The sequence below is a fragment of the Physcomitrium patens genome, chromosome 2 (genome assembly GCF_059467195.1).
Source record: "Physcomitrium patens ecotype Gransden chromosome 2, ASM5946719v1, whole genome shotgun sequence".
Classification (NCBI taxonomy): domain Eukaryota; kingdom Viridiplantae; phylum Streptophyta; class Bryopsida; order Funariales; family Funariaceae; genus Physcomitrium; species Physcomitrium patens.
In genome coordinates this window covers 2,869,679-2,894,117 of record NC_143411.1, presented here as the reverse complement: position 1 = coordinate 2,894,117, position 24,439 = coordinate 2,869,679, and the positions used below count along the sequence as shown (strand labels likewise).

Below are 24,439 nucleotides of genomic sequence, written 5' to 3'. Positions count from 1 at the left end.
TGATTTTTTTGCAAGTGTTCCAGCCACCCTGGATTGCTACAATCGGAAGACGGTTACAAGGGTGAAGTTCAACTATCCCGGGAGAGATTGTTAACTGGCGGTACTAACAAATCACAAGCTCTCATCCCTTTAGTATCCTCTGCTCAATCTCAGCCACAAATTTCCAGGTCTTGGTGGCGAGTACTTTTATCTCGTCGAATTGGAGTCCAGCATTCGTCAATTGTTGCCTCCTTTCTCATCGAGATCAGTTTCTATGGACATGGAAATGAGTTTTGACAAAAAGAATTAGCCAGCAAAACATATTAAATAACCGACGTGCTCCCCTGCCGACGTGTCAGTTTGTTACTGGGTTTTCGATATTGGTTTCTGAGGATTTTGGATCCGCTCATCCTTGGCGGTGGGGAGTCGATGGACGTCGTTGGTGGGTTTTAAGTTTTGACTTGCAATCGACGCCTCATTTTATAGAGGCTCAGCTTCGATAGATTGTTCACAAGGAGTGATTTCTATGCAGCAGTTGGTGCTGACAGGTACTTTTCTGCTCACATTTCAGCTCCCGCACTTTGACACCCACCGTCCGCAATTCCTGGGTTTGCACTGGAGTGTGGGGAGTTCTGTGAATGGGGCAAATTTTGAACTTGTAATTGTATTTTTGGGCGTTACATACTTGAAGCAGTTAGGTTCACGAATCTATTTTATAATGACTTGGTAGAGAGGGAGTTGTTTGAGTTGCAGCTCACGTCTATTGGTGAGTATGTATTTGGCACAGTCCTAGATTGCTTATGGCTGTGTGTGAGTTCGAGCTTTTCTTGACCTCTCTCTCTCGCCCTCTCTCTCAATTCACCGCTTATTTTAGTTGGGTATGTCGAAACGTCGCGTGGCAATTCAGTACTTGTGCGGAGTACTTGCATCTACGCAAGATTTGCTGTGCTCCCCACAAGCTGTTAGGGGTGCTTCGTAATTGCTACATCATCCTTGTTATGCTCTTCAGTAGCTCTGAACCGGAATTTAGAGGTTGGAACAGCCGGTGCTCTGCTTGTCTGGTGCATTTTTAGGTGGCGTCTCAGTGTTGCGGTGATTGTTTCAAATTTCGTCGTTGAAGGAGAGAAAACTCTGCACCTCATAGCTGGGTGCTTTCTAAACACTAGATTTTATGTGAATTTTCTGTAGCTTGCGATTGAGGGTTCAGGGTTTTGTTCAAATCAATACGGTGGGATAATGTCTGTGCATCTACATCCTGAGATAGGACTTGAACTGCCCGTTCCATTTCCTTACAGAATAGCCAGATTTTGGTGTGGAGGAATCGAGGGATCGTGAGAATCGCAATTTGGTGATACAATCTGGTGATCAGTTGTTTATACGAAAGTGATTGTGTTCCATGCAAGAAGCATGGTTAAGGTGATGATATGACGGAACTTGATTTGTTTGTGCAGGATGGACCGTAGAGCTGATTAGTAATATGTAATAAATTGGATCGGCTTGAGTTCATCTTTTGGTAGTCCACAAGGGGTGGGATCTATCTCCAGCTATGGCAAAGGCAATGCAAGCCACGCATGCTCTGGCTTTGCCTGCAATGTTGAAGGTAACTCTTAATTCTTCAGTGTAGTATGTCACGTCTTTATGCTAGCTTTTAGTTTATTTTCGCATTTTGGACTTCAGTCTCATCTGATGTGTTGACGTATTATTGCAGGGTGCTTTATTCAAATCGGTGCACGCGTTGGGAGCATCTGGTTCCATTCGTCATTACTATGTTGCTCAGTTAAACAGATCAGTTTTGTGCCACATTTCAGGTATGCAGAGTGATTTTTATCTCGATTTGTAGCACTATTACTAGTTCAATTGGAATCACACATCCTGTCAGATTGAAATGCTGAATAGCAGCTGAATATTTATCTTTCCGGTTTCGGTAGGACCGCAAGAATTCCCCTTATAAAAGTGTCAACTCTTGTCTCTGAAACAGTAAATGAGATCAATCTAGGGAGCACACTATTCCTCAATTCTAAGAAAATTACAGCAGCATGTGGCCGGTCTTCAGTCAGCACGACGTCGTATCGTAGGGGAATGCTCGCAACCTGCAGAATGTCAGGTAATCTTGTCTTCACTTTGTTGAATTTGAATCACTGAGAAATCAATAGTATATCGTTTACTTAGTGGAGGCCATGGACTTTTATATGATGTAAAGGAGAAGGTAATACCCGACAGTAATAAATTTCAATTGAGGATTGAAGACTGTAGGTTGCGGAACGAACGGAGATGCTCAAGTTTGATCCATACTATCAATTATTCTCACTGTCTACTTCTGAAGTATGTTTAATTTGACCCGTTTTTGTGTGATTGCTTACGCAGCTCTCACAGAGACTGTCAAGGAAGGAACGACGGAGTCACTGAAACCGCTTGATCCCGAGATAAAAGGTGATGCAATTCGCAAGCGGTTCCTTGAGTTCTATGCTGCCCGGGGCCACAAGGTCCTTCCGAGCTCATCGTTAGTACCTGATGACCCGACAGTCCTGCTCACCATAGCGGGAATGCTGCAATTTAAGCCTATCTTTCTGGGCCAGGTGCCGAGATCATATCCTTGTGCGACGACCACGCAGAAGGTTGTTAGAACTAACGACATTGAGAACGTCGGTCGCACTGCACGCCACCATACTTTCTTCGAGATGCTAGGAAACTTTAGTTTTGGAGATTACTTTAAGCGACAAGCAATTGCCTGGGCGTGGGAATTGGCCACTCAAGAGTAAGCAGTCTCTCATCCCATCTGACTGGATCTCTCATCTGATGCTTTTCGTGAATTTATAGTTTTTTTTTGGTTGTATCCTAACTTTAGGGTGTTGACTGTTTCTCTGATCAGAATGTAATCAACACTGAAAATTTATTTGTCACCTACAAAGGAATCTTACTAGACTAAATTTGAAGAACACTTGTGCATCTGGTGTTTTACGTGAAGACCTAATTTGGAAAACCAGGACTGCCTACATCTGCATAGGATTGTGGTGTTAGCATTTTCCCAGGTGTTTTCAATAAGTGCATAGCGTATTTTACATCTGAAATTGGAAACTGAATTATTTTGGACAGGTTCAAGCTCCCCTTAGAGAGGGTATGGGTCAGTGTCTTTGAGGACGATGATGAGGCTTTTGCCATATGGCGGGATGAGGTATAAAATCCTGAATTTTCTCTGGTGAATTGAAATAAATCGTTTCATGGTTTTGTTATCCAGAAAAATAAGGGGTATATGGTTAAGCTGTTGAGGGTGATACAAAATCTGTCTGCGAAAGTCATCTGGGCGGTTGATTAGACATTTATCTGCATCATGTGAAGGTGGGAGTTCCTGTGGAGAGGATAAAGCGTATGGGAGCTGAAGACAATTTTTGGTCAAGCGGTGCTACTGGCCCTTGTGGGCCATGCTCAGAGATGTATTTCGATTTTCATCCTGAGCGGGGTACCGACGATGCGGTATGGACTTGGCACCTTGTAGATTCTCTGAATGGAACATTTGTCTTTACGCCTCACCAGACATAAATTTTTACATGGCTTTTGATTCTGTTAACCGTTACATGCATACTAGTAATTTTGTTACATGCTTTTCTGGCAGCTTTACAAACTATCGTCTTGTTTCGAATGCTTTTAGTTGCGAATAATCTACATAACTTTTGGCAATTTGGCTGTAATTTGTTTCTAATACCTTCCAATACAAGTCAGTTTTGTTCCCCGACATATTGCAAATCTTTATGTGTCGCTGAATATCTGGAGCGTGCTCAAACAGGACTTGAATGATGATAGCCGCTTCATCGAATTCTACAATTTAGTATTTATGCAGTACAACCGTACTGATGATGGACAACTCGAGCCTCTCAAGAATAAAAACATTGATACTGGCCTTGGTTTAGAACGCATGGCTCAGATTCTTCAGCAGGTTTGCACTGAAACATTGTTATTCTGAGTATCCCTGCTAAATTATTGTAGTCGGTAGGAACAATGCACAATACCCCAGCACTTATTGTGGACTTACACAACATATTTATTTGCTTATGCTTTCATGACTGATGCAGGTTCCAAACAACTATGAGACAGATTTAATATACCCAATAATAGCGCGCGCTGCTGCACTCGCTAATGTGGATTATCAATCAGCAGATGATCGGGTTAAAACATATCTGAAGGTTTGCACATCCTTTTAAGTTTATTTTATTCTAAATGTTTGTTTGTATTAGAGGATTTTTTGTGAAGAGAATACAGCATGTTTTAGATCTCTCTTAAAAATTACTATTTCCATCATGCACACAAATGTCTGAAGTCATTGTAGTATAAAATAGGTGATGTAATACTTCTATACACTTAGTATAATGGATGTAGTACTCCTTTCTCATTTGAGTCACAAATCACCAATTAATCACTAACTAAATCAAGTTCTCTTAGCAATCTATCATATTCAGCTGCGGTGGTCATAGCTGCTAATGCCTAGCAATGACATCTATCCTTGTCTTAAGGGCAGGTCATTGGAGATCACACCCGAGCTGTAGTGTATCTTATATCTGATGGTGTGTACCCATCAAATATAGGAAGGGGTTATATAGTTAGACGACTTATTAGACGTGTGGTACGCATGGGTCGTTTGCTGGGAATTCGTGGCGACGGTCAAGGAAACCAAGAAGGGGCCTTCTTACCAACAGTTGCAGAGGTTGCGGTTGCTATGAGTAAAGATGTTGACCCCAATGTCGAGCAACAAAAGATCAAGATTTACAATGAATTGAAAAGAGAAGAGTTACGCTTCGTGCAAACGTTAGAGAAGGGGGAGAAGTTGCTTGAAGAACTGCTTGCAGAAGCGTTGGAGAAACGCGGGACCGACACGCCGTGTTTGAGTGGAAAAGACGTATTTAGACTTTATGACACCTTTGGGTTCCCGGTAGAAATCACTGAAGAGGTTGCCTCTGAGCGGGGAGTGACTGTCGATCTTGCAGGATTTGAATCGGAAATGGAAATTCAGAGAAAACAGTCGCAAGCTGCTCACAATGTAATAAAATTAGCAGTAGGAGGGGCTGCTCAGGAAATGCTTGCTCAAGTACCCGAAACTGAGTTTCTTGGTTACGATGATCTCACAAGTTCTTCTTCAATATTGGCCATCCTTGCCAATGGTGAAGCACTGGGTGAAGCCTCAGAAGGAGAGGAGGTAGAGCTTCTCTTGGACAGAACGCCATTTTATGCTGAGTCCGGAGGACAGGTAGGTGATCATGGTTACCTCCGGGTTTTCGGTGGAGATAGTGAAGCCGTGGTGAAAGTGAAAGACGTCGTGAAAGAAGCTGGCAGATTCCGCCACATTGGAGTTGTTCAAGACGGAATTGTAAAGGTTGGGCTGGGTGTGGAGGCTGAGGTTGATCCCGTCTTAAGAACGCGAGCACAGGTAAAATGACAAATGTGCTTTCAAGTCACTTTCTTTAAATGAATGCCTTAAAGTAAATCTCTGTTGCTTTCATTATTTGTTTTAGTGCACATTATTTCTATAAAAATCTTGTCTATGTTATGACATGCTTATTGGAACTTGTCAACATGGGATTGGTGGTCTCTTTATACTTGATTCTTTGTGTTAGTGTCCACTTGTTTTTTTATCATCAGAAAGAACCCTCAACTAGGTCTTGCAATATGTTTTGATTTGATAAAATGGATTGAACTACGGTTTCAGAAAAACCAACTGCCAAGCTCGTTGGTTATACGTGGAATGTATGTCTTGGGTGCAGATTCACCATACAGCAACACATCTTTTACAAGCAGCTCTCAAGAATGTCTTGGGCTCTGATGTTTCACAAGCTGGATCTTTAGTCTCTTTTGATCGTCTTAGATTTGATTTTAATCTGCCAAGAGCGATGACAGACGCCGAGATAAATAAGGTTGAAATGCTTGTCAATGAGTGGATTGGTATGGGAGTACCTGTTACTTCTGAAGAGATGGCTATTGCAGCTGCTAAAGAGAAGGGAGCTATAGCCATGTTTGGGGAGAAGTATGGGGAACAGGTTTGTGGTCACATCCTCGAAGTCCCTTGAAGTTTGTGTTCACTCATTCCTGTATTATATAGCGAGGAACCACCATAACATTTTGTGCATTTGTGGATGGCAGGTTAGGGTGATCTCCGTGCCAGGCATTTCCATGGAACTTTGCGGAGGAACTCATGTGAGGAATATTGCTGAGATACGAGGTCTCAAAATAATGTCTGAACAAGGAATTGCGTCGGGAGTTAGGCGGATTGAGGCTGTAGCCGGTAATGCATTCATTGAGTATATCAATGCTCGAGATGCCGTGGTGAAGCAGCTCAGTGCCTCACTCAAGGTATAGTCACTAATGTATAGCCTTTTATTGTTGCAGCTACATTTGTTAGGTTGATGTGTTTTGTTAGAGGGTGGTACATCAGTGCGCATAAAGTTTACTATTTCATTTGTCAACTTACTTTTCACATGCCTGTCCAATTCCAGGTTTATGCATCCTAGTCTTTCAAGTGTTAAAGTGTGTATTGATACTGACGGCTCGTTTTAATGACCAGGTCAAGGCCGACGATTTGGCTGGTCGGGTGGTAGGCCTGCAAGAAGAGGTGCGCGCATCAAGAAACGAAGCTGCTGCTCTGCGTGTAGAGCTTGCAGTGGCGAAGGCAGAAGCTTTATTATCGACAGCTACGTCCATTGGTGATTCCAGCACAAGGTATTATTCTTGTTCCTTGGTTTATCCGTGTGCTCTCTTTCTTGTAAGAATGTCCAAGGTGAAAACGTCCTTACTCCTATGACCCATTTTTTTGTGCGCAGGGTTTTAGTAGCTTCGTTGGACAAAATTGATGCAGAGTCGCTAAAAGCTGCAGCTGAGCACCTCCTTGCAAAGTTGGGTGACCCTGCAGCAGTCGTTGTGGGTTCATCTCCTGGAGATGGCAAAGTAAGCTTAGTAGCCACTTTTAGCCCGAGTGTTGTGAAGCAGGGGATTCAAGCAGGAAAATTCGTGGGCACAATTGCCAAAATATGTGGAGGAGGCGGGGGTGGGAGGCCCAACTTTGCACAAGCAGGTGGAAGGCAACCCGAGAAATTGGATGAAGCACTTGAGAAAGCAAGAGAGGACCTGAAGGCTCAGCTGACCAAGTCCTCGTAGGATATGTTGCGCATCATATTCTTGTAGTACTGTGAAGGTGGTAAGATGGCTGTTGGGAAGCTGTAGAAGGGAAATCTTTTGCTCCTTTGTTCAATATGTACTCTAGTCATTGTTCTCCTCAACCCTTATGCAATTGCAACCATTTTTATGGATTACTACCACGGTGTGCAGAGACACCAACGTTTTCTTCAACGTTTTGAGATTTGTATGTAGCATTTCATTGGCTCATTTTAGTTATCCTGCTTATCTCGACCTCAGAATACCTCCTTTCGATCACCTTGGTTGAACATCTCATACATTTCCACAGTTTGTCAAGAGAATGTTTACTGACTAGTTGTGTCTTGAGAAAACTTGAAAGGGGATTTGATTTAAACTCAACAAAAGAACACTAAAATAAATTAGAAATAAACAAGAGATGAACTTTCTATTCCCAACAACATGAGTTTCCAGTAGTATATTATCATATAGCTCTTATAAGTGTACATATTTATGCACATATACATGATATAGTTGGCATCCTTGAAATAATTGGAATATTATATATATTTGGAATATTTGGAATGTCATTTATATACATATATATATATATATATATATATATATAAAGGTCAAGTTTTTTTAAAAGAGGAAAGTTTAAATTTTTACAATTGGTATCAAATTCAACCTTTGCAATGTGGATAATGCAAATCAATCCTTGCACTAAACTTTGTAGATGATTCTTATCTTATAAATTATTATCTAGTACGTTTAATTTGCACTATCCCTACTTATTTATTGCTTATTATTTTCTACTTCAATTGAATCTACTTCTAAAAAATTCACATGAATTATAGACTCTGGATTCATGATTAGAATTAACCACCAAATTTAATGTCTCAAGTTTGGCTTTTAATTTCTTTATTATTTGTAACTATTACATTTGGCTAATTTATATAGTAATTGCCAAAATCAAGTATGAAATCACTAACTCTACTATTAGCCATTCGTACTTTGTAATTTATTGTAATAATATCTAATTAGTTGGTGATTCAAGTTCTATTTTAATGAATTGATGTAATTAATAAATTGCCAAACTTGTAATTGATGTAATATAGCAAATTATAAGTTTGGCAATTAGTTAATCAATTGCTTTTACTCTGATGGTCATAGTTGGTATTGGTTTTGAGATGGATAGAGTTCAAATACTAGAATGGAGCAACAAACAATAAAGTTTGGAAGTGGGGGAGTGATGATGTGAGGTTTCATGACTACAAATGGTCCTAGCATGATATATAGGATTGAGAGAAGAATAAATCAATGCATGTATAGGGAGATTTTAGAGTAAGAATTGATTAATACAATGCATGCATACAATTCAAATCCTACAAGTTTGGTTTTCAACAAGATAATAAATCCAAGCATATGTCTAAGAGTGTGCGTTATTGACTCAATTCACAAGAATTTACTCTTTTGAAGTAGGAGGTACAATTTCTAAACTTGAATTTGATTGAATACTTATGGGCAACTTTAAAACGTCAATTGAACCAATATGAAACACCTCCTAAAATAATGCTAGAATCATAGAAGTGTATTGAAAATAGTTAAGCTTCAATTACTCTTGATGAGTATAAGAACTTGTATAAAAGCATGCATAAGCATATTAGAGCTGTAATAGCTGCTAAGGGCATGTGGACAAATTTTTAAATTTATTTCAGCTTATATGAGCAAAATTGAATTTTAGACCTAACTTTATTTTAATTTTTCTTAAAAGTACATACTTGTATATAATAAACTTCAATCATTATGAAAGTATGATTTACTACAATGGTAATCTTGTGAATTTTATGGTTTTATTTTTGTTGCATCTAATTTACCTACATTGTTTGTTGAATTTGACTAAGCTATTATATTAATAAATATATTATATATATATATATTAATAAATATATATATAAATAAATAAATATATATATATATATATATTTGATAATAGTTTCTGGAAATAACCTTATGATTTTTAACCTTTTAGCTTTTAAATTTTATATATTGTAATAGCTAATAGTTTAATACAAAAATATATAAAACTATACTTTAAATAAATAAGTATAATGAAAAATTTGTAAATAGACAAATAATTACTACAAAAAGAGTTATAAACTATAACACTTAGACTTAGAAAAGAATTGCAAAGAAATACTGTTATTCTACCTTTTATTTTTATTGTATAACATAAAAGCCTTAAACAACTCTAAGTTGAAATCCTCAAAATAATCTCTTTGTTTTTACTATGTATTGTTTTTTTTTAAAAAAACACTTCTACACTCTTGTTAGTATTTTCAAATAAATTTTACAATTATATATTTTTATCTATATCTAAAAAATAATCTGTAATCATGCTTAATTGTCACAGACATAATCATGTAAGCTAGTAATTACATATACAAATAGGTAGAAGTAAGTAAATTTTATAGTATTTAATATGGAAGCTTTCTAGAAGCTTCATAGATGCTACTTTGACTTCATAGGTGTCTTTAATTGACTTTTTGGATTAGAAACGTGGTCAACAAGTTGGCCATGTGCCACACATGTTGTTAGCTTGAAGATCAAGCTAACTATGTGGCCCACACGTAGAAGAACTTGCCTTGTAAGTCAAGGCATGTGTCCTACAAAGTCAACACATATTGGAGGTCCTATAGAACGTCGCCACGTAGCCCCTAGTTAGATAGTATATATAGAGACAAGAGTGAAGCCTTCTTCACTCTTGTCAACTCCTTTCTTGCTTCTAGTCTAGTTTCAAGGGTCTCTAGTTTTCTTGTCTTTTGGCAATAGCCATTCCAGTTTTTCTTTCAATATATATACTTGTTTATATATATTTTGTTACCTCTCTTTGAGTGAAGGCTCACTTGTGTGAATTATTTTTTCATCGAGTTCTTGTCCTTGACAGATTGACAAGAATACACCTACAATATCAGAGCTTTGTCTAATCTTGATTAAGAGTGGATTATCCCCTTTTTTTTTGATAAGATATAAGCATATTAGAAGTTGCGGATTACCCTCTTCTAAACTGATATTGTCCTTAGTATTTTCTTTATTCTCAAGTCCTCTCTTCTATTTGTCTTGAGCGATATTAGACATCTCCTCTCTTTTAAGTGTTATCATGGCAGAACTTGTAGAAATGAAGAGTGCAATGGCACAAATACAAGAGCAATTGAGAGAGTTAATGCTTGCGATGCATCAATTCAATTTACCACCACAAGGAGCAATAAGATTGGCAGGAAGTGAAGATATAGAAATGGTTGGAGCTGCTTCAACATCTGCACCAAACCATGTCCTTTATCCTATGGTGGAACGTCCTTCAAATGTTAGAGAACCAAGAATTGCCCTACTCGAGAAGTTTGATGATACCAGATCCAAGTTTTGAGGATTTATCAATCAAGTGCAACTTGTGATTGAACTTCAACCCCAAAGCTATCCAACTCCAGGATCGCAAGTTAAATTTATTAGTATGCTTCTTTCAGGTTTAGCACTATCGTGGTTTTCATCTTTTTTTGAACAACGAGATCCAATATTGAATAATCTAGAGGCTTTTTTGATGGAGTTTCGATCCATGTATGGAGAACATGATGCAATTCGTGTTGCAACCAATAAGATCCGTATTTTACGACAAGGCAATCGATCAGTAACGTTATATACTTCACAATTTTGACAACTTGCAACTGATATCAAGTGGGATGATGCTGCACTTATTAGCCAATTTTTCTACGGATTACAATATGAGGTAAAAAAATTAATGCTCAACTTACCTAATCCTCAAACATTGAGTCAAGCAATTGGCTTTGCTGTGAAGTGCGACAATCGCCTTTTTGAATTCTGATCTGAGAATTGTACAAGTGGACCTCAACGTTACTATAATTCAATGGCAACACCAACACCTCTTCAATACGTACATTCGGAAGTAGAGGATATGTAAATTGATGCAGTACGTTTCAAACCTCTTACTGAGCAAGAAAAGACTCATCGCCGTCAAGAAGGATTATGTTTATATTGTGGAGAACCAAAGCACAGTGCTCAACATTATCCAAAGAAATGACGCAATCACAAAATGAGGAGTATGGCTGTGAAAGAAGACAATATGTCAGAAAATGAGTTTGTCCAGCTACAATAGGGACCGTGCGGTTGGAACCTTGCACAACATCTAGTAAAGGTCCTATTCTCTCCTCAGAGCCCTCTCCTTGTTTTACATTAAATGTTATTTTAGGACCTAAATATTACAAAATCTTTGCCTTGTTAGATTCAGGAGCCTCAGCATGTTTTTTAGATGAAAAATTTACTAAAAGACATAGCATATCTTTAGTAAAGAAAACTAAACCTGTTCATGTAGAAGTCATAGATGGTCGTCCATTGTCTTTTGGAGATATTACTCACAAAACCTTTCCTATAGAAGTAATAATCAAGGGTCATAATAGTTTTGTAGTATTTAATATCATTAGATCTCCCTCTAATTCAATCATTTTAGATTTATCGTGGTTAGAAAAATACAACCCTCAAATAGATTGGATTTCCTGAACTCTTACTTTCTCTAAAAGTATAACTAACAGTGTAGTTAATCAAGTAGAGAGTCATAAGTTCTATTCAATTAAATCCGTATTTATAGGTGCAAAAGCTTTTTTGCATGCTGCTATGAAAGAATCACCATATATTATTTATGCCATACCCGTTTCTACTGGTGAAAAGACTTTAAGTGGCATTCTAAGCCAATATCAAGAATTTTAAGATGTATTTGAAAAAAAGAATGCGGATACACTCCCGGAACATCGTCCCTATGATTGCACAATTGACCTTCAAGAAGCAGCACAACCGCCATTCGAACCAATCTATAATTTATCACAAAATGAATTGGCTGAACTCAAGGAGTATATTGAAGAAAATCAAGCCAATAATTTCATACGCCATTCTAAATCTCCAGCAGGAGCTCCAATTCTATTTGAGAAGAAAAAAGATGGATCATTGCGGATGTGTGTTGATTATCGAGGACTCAACAAGATTACCATCAAAAATAGGTATCCACTATCTTTAATATCCGGACTTTTTAATCAGCTAAATTAAGCTAAGATCTATACAAAAATAGATCTTCGGGGAGCATACAATCTAGTACGCATCAAAGAAGGAGATGAATGGAAGACTGCATTTCGAACTAAGTATGGTCATTTTGAATACAACGTCATGCCTTTTGGACTTACAAATGCACCAGCAGCTTTTCAACATCTAATGAATGATATTTTTCGAGAGTTTTTGGACGATTTTGTGGTCTGTTATCTAGACGACATCTTGATCTATTCTAAGAATCCAGAAGAACATGAACTTCATGTTCGTCATGTGTTACAGAAATTAAAAAATGCAGGACTCTATGCCAAGATAGAAAAGTGTGTATTCCATACTACTCAAGTCGATTTCTTAGGTTACATCATTTCAAATGATGGACTTATGATGGATCCTAAGAAAGTTCAAACTATTATAGAATGGAAGATCCCAAAAATGGTAAAAGATGTCCAATGTTTTTTGGAATTTGCCAACTACTATCAGATCTTCATCAAAGACTTCTCTCGAGTTGTAGCTCCACTTACACGTTTGACTTGTAAAGACAAACTCCAATAGAATCAAGAAGCGGAAGTTACTTTTGAATCTTTAAAGACAGCGTTTGTTTTTGTACCAATCTTGTATCGTGTTGATTTTTCCAAAGCTTTCTTTATGGAAACAGATGCATCGAACTTTGCTCTCGGTGCGGTTTTATCACAAATGGGAACAGATGACAAACTTCATCCAGTAGCCTTTCATTCAAGAAAATTCTCAGCTGCAAAAATCAATTATGAGATCCACAACAAAAAACTTCTTGCAATTGTGGATTCTTTTAAAGAATGGCGTCATTATCTAGAAGGCGCTTCCAAACCAGTCACCGTATATATGGATCACAAGAACCTCGAATATTTTATGTCAGCATGCGTATTAAATCGTCGCCAAGCTCGTTGGAGCATGTTTTTATCAAGATTCGAATTCACCATCACTTATCGGCCAGGAAAATAACAAGGTTTGTCCGATGCCTTGTCTAGACGTTCTTATCTCGTACCAAAAGAAGGAAATGCAGCTTTTGAGTAACAAAAAACGGTTCTCTTGAAGCCAGAGCAATTTCATCTTCGAGCAATAAAATCAACATTGACTGTTGATTTAACTTTTCTTAAGCAAGTCCAGTTAAGTATGTCTTCAGACCCTCTTGTTCATGATATTAAGAATAATTCTTCTAAATCTCATGATCCCTCTAAATTTGAATTCAAGAACAACCTACTCTATTTCGAAGGATGCCTATATGTTCTAGAAGGAGAAGCACGTTTATGTGTTCTTTAAGCTCGTCACGACTTCCCAACAACAGGACATTTTGGATATAATAAGACTTTAGAGTTGATATCTAGGGATTTTTGGTGGTCTCAAATGTGGAAGGTAGTTAAAGATTTTGTACAATCATATAATGTTTGCTCAAGATCAAAAACTCCTCGTCATCGACCTTTTGGACTTCTTCAGCCATTACCCATTCCAGAACAACCATGGTCTTTTGTTTCTATGGACTTCATCACGGATCTTCCAATCTCAGGTTCTTATGACTCTATATTCATGATAGTAGATCGTTTTACCAAGATGGCACATTTTGTACCATGTACAAAATCTATCATAGGTGAAGAAACAGCTAAGCTCTTTCTTGACAATATCTATCGCTATCATGGATTACCTAAGGATATTATATCAGATAGGCGAAGTCAATTTGTATCAAGATTTTGGTGGTCCTTTTCAAGATTCTTAAAGTGGATATAAAACTATCTTCGACATTCCATCCTCAAACTGATGGACAAACGGAGCGTGTTAATCAAGTTTTGGAGCAATATTTAAGATGTACCATTAATTACCAACAAGATGATTGGACAACTCTTTTGCCATTGGCAGAGTTTGCTTAGAATAATATGGTACATTCTTCTACAAAATAAACACCTTTCTTTGCTAATTATGGTTATCATCCACGACTTGATACTTTTGACTTTTTAAAAGTTGATAATCCTGCTGCGAAAGATTTGGCAATTCATTTATCAGAGCTACATGCAAAGATGAAGGCAAAGTTAAAAGAGGCTCAAGAACAACAAAAGGTCAATGCGGATGTCTATCGAAAGAAACAACCATCATTCATCTTGGGTGATAAGGTATGGCTACTTCGTCATAATATTAAGACCACTCGTCCTTGTGACAAGTTAGACTATTGAAGGCTGGGACCATTTTCTATTTCTGTACAAATCAATCCAGTTGCATATCGTTTACATCTACCGGAGTCAATGAAAATTCATCCAGTATTCCACGTATCTCTTCTTGAACCATACAAGACAGTGGACATACCAAGAAGACGACAAGCTCCACCTCCTCCTATAGAAGTAGACAATAATAAAGAGTTTGAAATAGAAGAAGTCTTAGATTCAAGGTGGCGTCAAAATAAATTAAAATATCTTGTCCATTGATGCGGATATGGTATTAGTGAACGCACATGGGAGCCAATAAAGAATCTTGTAAATGCAGCAAAGGCGATGGAGGCTTTTCATCGACGACATCCATCAAAATCAAGATGAAGACCTTCTTTATAAAAGAAACAACATCTAGGTAAGATAACATTCTACTTTCAATTCTTGTTTGTAGCTTCTTTGCAGTAGTGACGCTCAGGAGATGGAGAACCAACAACTTGCGGATTCGACTCAAGAGCCTTCATTTGCTGACTTGTCGGATGAGACATTACGATTGTCACAACCTTCAAGACGACGTAATCGAGATGAAGATTTTCAAGAACGACATGTTCTTCTTCGAATAGATGGCGAGATACAACGCATTTGGTATTACGATTTGGAAAGGGACTCCTGATGTTTTTGATTGTGCTAGAGGTAGGAACAACTCTTGATGGTGTTTCAAATATTCTATTTGAAGGAAGTTACGAAGGCCTCAACAATGATCAAATAACTGGGTGGTCTTCCCGCCTTGGTATGGGACACTACCGATGGTTGAGAGGCCCTATCAATCATCTTCGAAGAGAACAAAGATCAGAGTATGTGGCGAATACAATTCGTCGCATCATAGATTTTCCTCGACATATGATGATCGCTCCTCGTGGAACTCGTCCCTAGAAGAGGGGGTAATATCACGGACATAATCATATAAGCTAGTAATTACATATACAAATAGGTAGAAGTAAGTAAAAATAGGTAAAAGTAAGTAAATTCTATAGTATTTAATATGGAAGCTTCTTAGAAGCTTCATAAATGTTACTTTGACTTCATAGGTGTCTTTAATTGACTTTTTGGATTAGAAACGTGGTCAACAAGTTGGCCATGTGCCACACATGTTGTTAGCTTGAAGATCAAGCTAACTATGTGGCCCACACGTAGAAGAACTTGCCTTGTAAGTCAAGGCATGTGTCCTACAAAGTCAACATATATTGGAGGTCCTATAGAACGTCGCCACGTAGCCCCTAGTTAGATAGTATATATAGAGATAAGAGTGAAGGCTTCTTCACTCTTGTCAACTCCTTTCTTGCTTCTAGTCTAGTTTCAAGGGTCTCTAGTTTTCTTGTCTTTTGGCAATAGCCATTCCAGTTTTTCTTTCAATATATATACTTGTTTATATATATTTTGTTACTTTTCTTTGAGTGAAGGCTCACTTGTCTGAATTGTTTTTTCATCGAGTTCTTATCTTTGACATTAATCCAATTTATATACTAAGAAAATTAATCATTTTTTAAATAGTACCTAATAATTTCTTAATTAATAAGGAATACAAGACAGTTTTTAAGAACATGCTCAAACCTATAATGATTCCATATTTTTTATGATTTCGACTTTAGAATGTATGGTAAATTATATAATAATTTTTTAAAAAATGAATTGATATATATATATATATATATATATATATATTGTGATGCATTAGAAACTATTTTTTTCATTACATGGTGGAAGATTAAAGCATTTGTATGTAATGATTATAGGTCTTTACTTCCAACAAAAAATTCTAATTAACAATTTGTTACAGTTTAAATTGATTACCATTTTAACTTTAATGTACATTAGAATTTATATATTTAAATTTAACTTTAATGTACATTAGAATTTATATATTTAAATTTAACTTTAATGTACATTAGAATTTATATATTTAAATTTAACTTTAATGTACATTAGAATTTATATATTTAAATTTAACAGTGTAATATACCACCATAGGCTCTCCATCATGTATTGAAATAAAGTCCCAAATGTTTCTTAAAAAGTGGAAATTAATTGCCACAAAAGATTCGTCCTTTAAAACAGTATCACAACAACAAGAATAAAACAAAATAATGTCAAATGTCTCGTAAAGATGGGACCACACACAGAATGCCATGTGTCTTCTTGTCTTCTTAACTCTGAACAACACACAATGCAATCAAAACCCACAGAATGTTGGATGTTGGATCTCTCTCTACTTTTCTCACTTATTGAGACACTTAAATGAAACACAAATTAATTGATAATTCTGGTGAAAACTCTGGATAAATTCACGAACGAACGAACCAATAAATAAAATAAACGACATTTTGCGTGTTTGCCTGTACGATATGGAGTATGAATGCGGCATGAACGTGGCTTAGAATTGCAAGCCTCATGGGCGAAGCAAAACAGGCTCCGGGAAAACACGCTCGACGTCGAGCTCCCGGTGCCATCAAGGAACTGGATTCGGACGCCGCACAAATCATATCCGGCATCAAGACAAACATAAAGACATACAGAAAGACAGACAGCGACATGGAGCTAGTACCCACAACCGGAAACCTGCAGGCCTGTAGTTCAGTACGAGGCATTCCTGCTCCACAGCATTCTTAGCAATCACCGCGGCCAGCTTGCGCTCTACCCAATCATGCAACCACTATGAAGAAACTCAGAGCTGCTTGCGGGAATCACATACTGCATCCCACAAGCAAGGGAGGATCACGTTGGGACTCAGCCACGGTCTCGACAACAAGATGGAGGTCGTACCCGTAGCAAACAGTGACTTGCCGACAGCCATCGCCAAGAGATAAGTTAAATCTGTCCAATATGGCGAGAGCTGCAATAGTAAAGCTGCCGTGGAAAGGCGGCCGTGATGGCTCACAGCCAGTTCGTTGATGGAGACTTGATGTGCTGCGGTGAACTTCGTTGATCGCAGGGTTGCCGTCTTCTGGCGAACTGGATGCATCGTGCTCGGTGAGGTTGGGGCCACATGGAGAGTTTGCTTGCGATGGTTGGCAACGGGAGTGTTGATATTCTCGTCCTAATGTCAGAATATTTTCACATTTATCCGTTACCGATTGAGTGTCACTGAATGGCCAAGCAGATTACAATGGTTATACTTAGACGTTAATTGTGTATAAAACACATTTTCCCTGTATCTTATTTCCTATCTGAATTAATTTACAATTAGCAATATGGTATAGATTATAGATTGTATTATGGTATCAAAGCAGTCTTAGACCCTCAGTCTTTGCTCTTTTTCAAAACATTTCTTTTTGCTTTCTTCTACAATATTTTAGTCATCATTATAGAATTAGTCATGATAAGTAGAAATAATCCTAAGAGTTCTAAACTACAAGGAGTCACAAACTATGCTATTTGGTCCTACAAGCTCAAGACACTACTTCAAGAGAAGAAGTTGTAGAGCATTGTTGACCCTTCTATTGTCTTTGTTTTTGAGGCATTGTCTTTCAGTTCCATTTAGTCAAGGCAAAGAGCAACCAACTCCACAACTCAAGCAATACCACCTTTAGCTCTATATGCACAAGGTCTCTTACTCAAAGACTAAAAATATGAGGCCAAACATATTATGAATGTATCAGATCTAAGAAAAATATACTTTAAATTTAGAAAATTATACTAATTTAGTTCCATGATTCATGAAGCTAAAATACCTATGCCTTAGTTTGTGACTTGGAAGCTAGATTACAATCTAATACATTGCAATGGCACTCAAACCACTTTAATAATACTGCTGAGATAATACTTCATAATTAAACTTTTGTACCATCTAATAAAGCAGCTCTAGCAAAGGCATTTGAAATATATACCTTAGATGTAAAATCTCATAAAAAAAAACAAGTTTAGTTGATAGATTTAGGAACAAGTGCTTATGTTATAGAAAAATTAGACCTCTTGAATAATATTAAAACTAGGCCTTGTTCCATTATAACTATAATTGGAAGAAGAATATTTCTAAGTACTAGACATGGAACTACCAACTTAGGTTGAAATAAAGCCTTGGATCATATTTTTTTTATGTTCTTAGTATGATGAAAAATCTCTTATAAATTGGCAAGCTAGCCAATTCTAGCTATCATACACTCTTTGGCCCTCAAAATTATTAAAGTTTTTCAAAAACTCATCCTTATAATGTACTTTCTATTGGCAATAAGAAACCAAGGAATAGTCTTTATACAATAAACAATTCCATATCAAGAAATATATTCTTATTACAATATAACTTTTCTATCAATTTTGTTATTGCATCTTAAGTAGAAGTAACAAATTTTTAGCATAAGTAAACTGCTCACTTCAATGTTTAATCTCTATATAATCTTTCACATTGTAAAATGGTCATGAAGATGTCACCATTATTTCTTGTTAGAACCACAAGTAAGACTTGCATACTCGATAATTTGTGAGAAATTTTGAAATTAGTTGCCTATGGTCTTTGTATTTCATAAAATTTATTGATGATTATTTAAGAAAATCTTAGTTCTATTTTTAAATGTAAAAAAATAAAAATTTTAAAATCTTCAAAGATTTCAAACAAATAATTGAAAGAAAACATAAAAAGAGCTATCTTGCTTATGTACAAATTAAAGTAGAAAATATTCATTGAATGATTCAATTTTTACTATGCTAAAAATGGTATACAAAAATAGCTTACATCACTATATACACCTCAATAAAATAACATTGTTAAGAAAAAAAATAAATATTTTTGTAAGGCTATGTAGAATTTATTATTTGGCACACATATATCATCTTATTTATGGAAAGAAATTAGTCAATTTACTAATTATACCTCAAATTATATCTTATATTGAATTCTTCATAGGATTATTTTATTATGGTTCTTTTCAAGTAAGAAATTTGACCTATCTCATTTATGTATATTTGGTCATTTATCATATTTTTATATGCAAAAGTAGAAACAAATTAAATTCCAAAGCCAAAAGATTTGTACTTGTAGGATATGATAACAAATCAAAGTATAAAAATGCTTTGATTTTAATATATAAAAAATAATTACATCTAAAAATGTCTATTTTAACAAAACATAAGTAAGAATGCTACCTATTATCCATCTATCTTGTATTTATGATGATGTACTCTGAGTTTTTTTGGATTCAAATTCTACTATCTATTACTAGTAAGAAATAGTATATGTCTAATATTTGAGACATATCATTATATCATGGCTTGCTACTCTTTATTGATGCAAAAGCTACACTAGTAGATTCTTACAAATATTGTTATATAGTTGGAAAATTAAACTTTCTCATAACTACACAATCCAATCTATCTTTTGTTATTAATACAATCTCGAGGTAAATGGAAAAACTATAAACACTTTATCAAGAAGTAGTCAAATATATACTTAAATATATCAAATATACTACTAATTTTGGACTATATTATTAATTGAAATTAAATCTTGATATTCACAACTATATAGATATTGAGTAAGCATCTTGCCTAAAAACTCATAGATTGATAGAAGGCTATTGTTTTACAAAAGCAAGGACAATAATAATTTGATAAAATAAGAACTAATAAAAAATAGTAAAATCATCAATAGAATTTGAATACATAAGTCTCTCATTAGAAACCTTCAAAGTAATCTTATTAAAAGACTACTTATTGAATTAGATACCATCTTGTCCATATCATCTTCACTTTTCTTCAATAACAACAACAAAAACTTTGTATTAGATATGCAAAATTTCTATCTCTTTTTACATTGTGACAACTAATTTGTAATTAAATTAACCAAAAATCTTGTGTTCTATGCAGGAACCAAGCATATAGAGATACATCATCATTTTATAAGAGAAATTAGATAAAATTACATTTCCATGGATTCACAACCTATAGATATCTATACAAAAGTCCTGCCTTAACTCAAGTTTGAACAACATTGCAACTTTCTAGTATTAACTAATATGTCAATATTACTTGATGAAATCCTCTTAGTAAATCTTAGATAATCTACAACTTTCTGGTAGGATCTAAAATCCTTAAATTTGGCATCAAAAAATCCCTTCACAACTTCCTTGCACTTACTCCAACTTATATACATTCCACATCTTAAACCTTTCATAACTACATAGTCCTTTCAAATCCTAGATACTTTAGACACTACAGATTGGTCAAAACAAACAACATTGGATCTATAATATTCACATATGTCTGAACTTTGCAAATCCTCTCTTTTATCTACTACTATTGTCAATTCAATTTATCATTTTAAAAAATAAAAACTATAACAAATTCAAATTAGAAGCCTTTAATAAAAACAACATAATCAAAAATCTCTATAGGTTTTTTTTCTATCCATTCTTAGCTTAATGAACTTGCTTAAGTACATCCATATGACACTGTGTAAGAACCGCCTCAAGACAATCAACAAGACCTATGCATAACTCCCTCAAAACTAATGCCATCAACCACAAGACCTATACATAATTCCTTCAAAAATAATGCCACTGACTACAACAAGACCTATGCATAACTCCCACATAACTAAAGCAAATCAGATTATTGACCATTGAAGATACAACTATAGATAATAAACTGACAACAATCTCAAATATAAGAATTCACTAGAGAAACCTTGGTGTTCATCATTGACTAGCAGCACACTCCACAATAGAAGTAAAAATGAAATCCCAGACTGCTCTTTAAGGTTCACCTCAAGTAGTCCTTGAAATGAGGTATTGAAAATCTCGTCCTATTGACAGAAATCATCCATTACAGAGAGAGTGTACTGACTGGCCAAGCAGATAGTTATTCTTAGACATTAATTGTGTGTAAAAAACACATTTTCCTTGGATCCTATTCCCTCTCTCACTTAATTTACAGTTAGCAATCATCGGATTGCAATGGGGAGGGTGTGACTGTCGAGATTGTGTAGCGCTGCTCCTCCTCCTCCTCCTCCTCCACGGCTCCCAGATTTGACTTGATTTGAAATCAGACGATTGAAGTCAGTCGTCACATGGGTACTGCAGATGCTGAGCACGTCCCGAGGATGCCAGACTAGAAAACGGTGGCTGCGGGGCAGCTGGCGTGCTTCTGTATGACGCTGTCGCGAAGTCGTCGCCGATGCTACGTAGTGGAATAACATCGCCCTACAGAGCCTTTTTTGTTGCATGCGAAGTGCTAATCTTTGAAGCAGGTGCCCGTGAGGTTGTTGCGTGTCATCACGTGTTGAGATCTAGGCAAGGTGGGAAAATACCTTAAGAATTATGTGGCCTTGTTCTCGAGAACTCAAGTAATGAATAAGAATAAATTACATACTTGTGTATTTAAATATATTTATGAAGATATAGACAAGGAAGTAAAAACCTTCGAGGAGGATGTGATTTGCAAACTCAGCTTTACATTTTATACGAATAAACTTATTTAATGTCACTTTGCTAATTTTGAAGAAGACAGGTTCATAATGCAACTTTTTGAATTTAAGACGACAACCACTGACATCCAATTACAGAACCTTGAAAAAATAAATAAAACGTTTGTCAGAAATTCTTTCTCTTTTTCATCTTCAGTGGTTTGTTCATTGATTGAGATGGAGCTTCTGTCGACTGTAACATGCCATGAAATCATCACACTTATGTGTGTGTGTGTGTATATATATATATATATATATTTATATATTTGTGCTCCACATATACCATATACGCTCAATATACTCATTCTTGACAAAGAAATAAAATTTGAATACATTTTTACGTATGCTTTAGATTCTTATTTCAAAAGAAAAGTTATGTCTGTGTGTAAAGAAATGTATATATATATATATATATATATATATAGTAGTTAGCAAAAGTTTTGTAGTTAATTATAGGAAAATATCACATGTGTGCCTGAATTCTTCCGAAATATCAAGAATACCCCTCAATTCTTGATAATATCTTATCTACCCCTGCCTTTTGTGATAATTGTAAAAATGCCCCTAGGAGCAATAACCATGTCTAGTTACGTAATGCAACTGATACTCCTTAGCGCCTCCCCATCCACCTCGCACAAAATTCATGGTGCAAGATTGGGGAATGTCACGAATCAAATTATGAGAAATCCAGTCCAAGGCTGCAGCTCATGCAATGAGATTGAAGGAGCCCCCCGCAAGAGGCCAAGGCCAATATAAAAGGAGTGGCCACGCCGCATCGTGTTGATCGCATGGCATTACACATGTCTAGAATCACATATCTTTGCTATCCTATAACCTACCATTCCAGCGCACCGTGAGACTCTACACCGTCAGTAAACAACATTACCGATCCGATCTGTTGTGAAAAGGGGAAGCGATTTCGATTATTGGATCATGAGAAACTTTGAAATTTTTGAAATCAATAGGAGTGAAGTTGGCCCTTGAGGTACATGCGTAGGAAATCTTCGTATCTTTTAATTGGCAGGCAGATGTTGTGAATGGCACATTGAGAGAAATGAAGCTCTAATAGTTGGTAACTGTTACATAAAACAGATCACATCAGACCTAAAAATTTCGCCTCGCAGAGCCATGAACTGATTCCAGCAACGGATGACATTATTTCCTTCACAATTCTAGAGTCAATGATGGTAAAGCGGAGATGAAGCGATTCAAGTCATTAATTTTCATACCAATTAGCGGCAGTCAATTTTTTTTTCCTAGATAATTATGGTTCTCATCTTTCATTCCCGAGATACTGATTTGTAGTTCCTTGATGTAGAACCACATGCAGTGTGATGTGGATTTGGGTTAACTTAGGACTCTACTCCAACGGTCTAAGTTGTGGACTAACAATGTTGATATTTTGAGGAGAATGAGGAATCGCCATCATTGCGGGCATAGCAGGACTTCCACGTCTCAGGCTGGGTACATTGTAATTGCGTTGCCCTGGTGTGTTCGGAGCTGAGGGATACTAAGTGGCGCTTGCAGAGTTCATCGCAATGCCCCCAGAAGACCGCTGCACTTCTCCAATGCCAGGGCTCATAACTGTCGTGGGGAGTTCCATGTACTGAGTCCCTCCATGCGATGAGGACTGTTGTTTGCACTGAGTGGGTTGAGGTAGCTAGTGTGTTCCAGGCTGGTCGCGCTCATGGAAGGGTTGAGGATGTGGACTGTTTCAAACGAGAGCGAGCGGCTGTTGCGTCCGATTGTGTCAATGTGGATCTCTTTCCAGACACTTCGTCCATCCGAGTCTTGGAAACTTATACAGCCTTGTTTAGAGCTACGCGCATGCGCGGCTGGTTTCGTAAAGCCCTGCGTTGATACGTTTGATTGCCTTGCGCTGAGGACACAATCTGTGGAACATTTATACATTTATTTCTGTTATTTTATATTTTTGATATCAGATATAGTTTTTCTAATGCATCTTTTCTGTTATTTTATATTTTTGATTATTTTTTATATAATGTATTTGATATTTCTAATGCATTTTCTTTTAATGTATTTCTGATATATTTTTAATAATTTTGCAATATATTAAAATATTTATGGCCTATATTTTTGATAAAAGATTTTTGGCATGTATTTTTGCTATAGAATTTTGTTAAGCTAACTAGTTATAACAGATCAAAAAATATACTATTGATGCTTTATTGTGTGTTTATCATAGATTTAAGCTTTATCAAAAAAGTTATTTGTCTCTCCAAGCTCTGGAGAATATTAGTGGATGATGCTTGTGAAGTAATCAACAATGAACATATTTGCCTTTTGAGGAATTTGGTGAGTAAGAATCTCCCTTCAAATTGATAAGTGCTCTTATAGTGGATATTATTTTCAGTAATATTAAGGAATTGAAAGAAGCTATGTCTCATAATGCAACTAGCAAGCATTATAAAACATCTATTGTCAAATCCGACCCAATACAGTATATTGTGAAGTGTTCCAATAATACTTATAAATTGTGAAATTGTATGCATTACAATCTTAATTGACAAGTATGGGTGAATTTGTTATTGCATTTAGTATTGTCAATGTTGAAAATAACAAGAATTGGCTGTGGTTTTTGCAAAAACTAAAGAAATCA

The 24,439-nt window shown here is 36.3% G+C and overlaps 1 protein-coding gene across 3 annotated transcripts; it reads left to right on the top strand.

Annotated features, from left to right (window-relative positions):
- The first annotated feature begins 399 nt into the window (after positions 1–399).
- On the top strand, positions 400–7,308 carry LOC112275900 (alanine--tRNA ligase, chloroplastic/mitochondrial). Of its 3 annotated transcripts, none has more exons than XM_024506652.3 (14): positions 400–527; positions 1,431–1,579; positions 1,688–1,787; positions 1,958–2,083; positions 2,344–2,734; positions 3,073–3,151; positions 3,316–3,450; positions 3,761–3,910; positions 4,047–4,157; positions 4,490–5,395; positions 5,730–6,002; positions 6,106–6,315; positions 6,527–6,681; positions 6,783–7,308. In XM_024506652.3, the coding sequence occupies exons 2-14, from the start codon at positions 1,526–1,528 to the stop codon at positions 7,114–7,116; spliced, it is 3,024 nt and encodes a 1,007-aa protein (XP_024362420.1). In that variant the 5' UTR covers positions 400–527; positions 1,431–1,525; the 3' UTR covers positions 7,117–7,308. The 3 variants fall into 3 exon arrangements, with proteins under 3 accessions (XP_024362420.1, XP_024362411.1, XP_090099737.1); XM_024506643.3 differs by lacking the exon at positions 400–527 and adding an exon at positions 546–745; XM_090243611.1 differs by lacking the exon at positions 400–527 and adding an exon at positions 811–1,011.
- Positions 7,309–24,439: the final 17,131 nt, after the last annotated feature.

Bases quoted from the DNA above. Each gene is read 5' to 3' on its own strand.
- LOC112275900 (XM_024506652.3), top strand. From the start codon at position 1,526: ATGGCAAAGGCAATGCAAGCCACGCATGCTCTGGCTTTGCCTGCAATG. The intron at 1,580-1,687 runs GTAACTCTTAAT...GTATTATTGCAG, and splicing joins CTTTGCCTGCAATGTTGAAG to GGTGCTTTATTCAAATCGGT. The intron at 3,152-3,315 runs GTATAAAATCCT...CATCATGTGAAG, and splicing joins TTGCCATATGGCGGGATGAG to GTGGGAGTTCCTGTGGAGAG.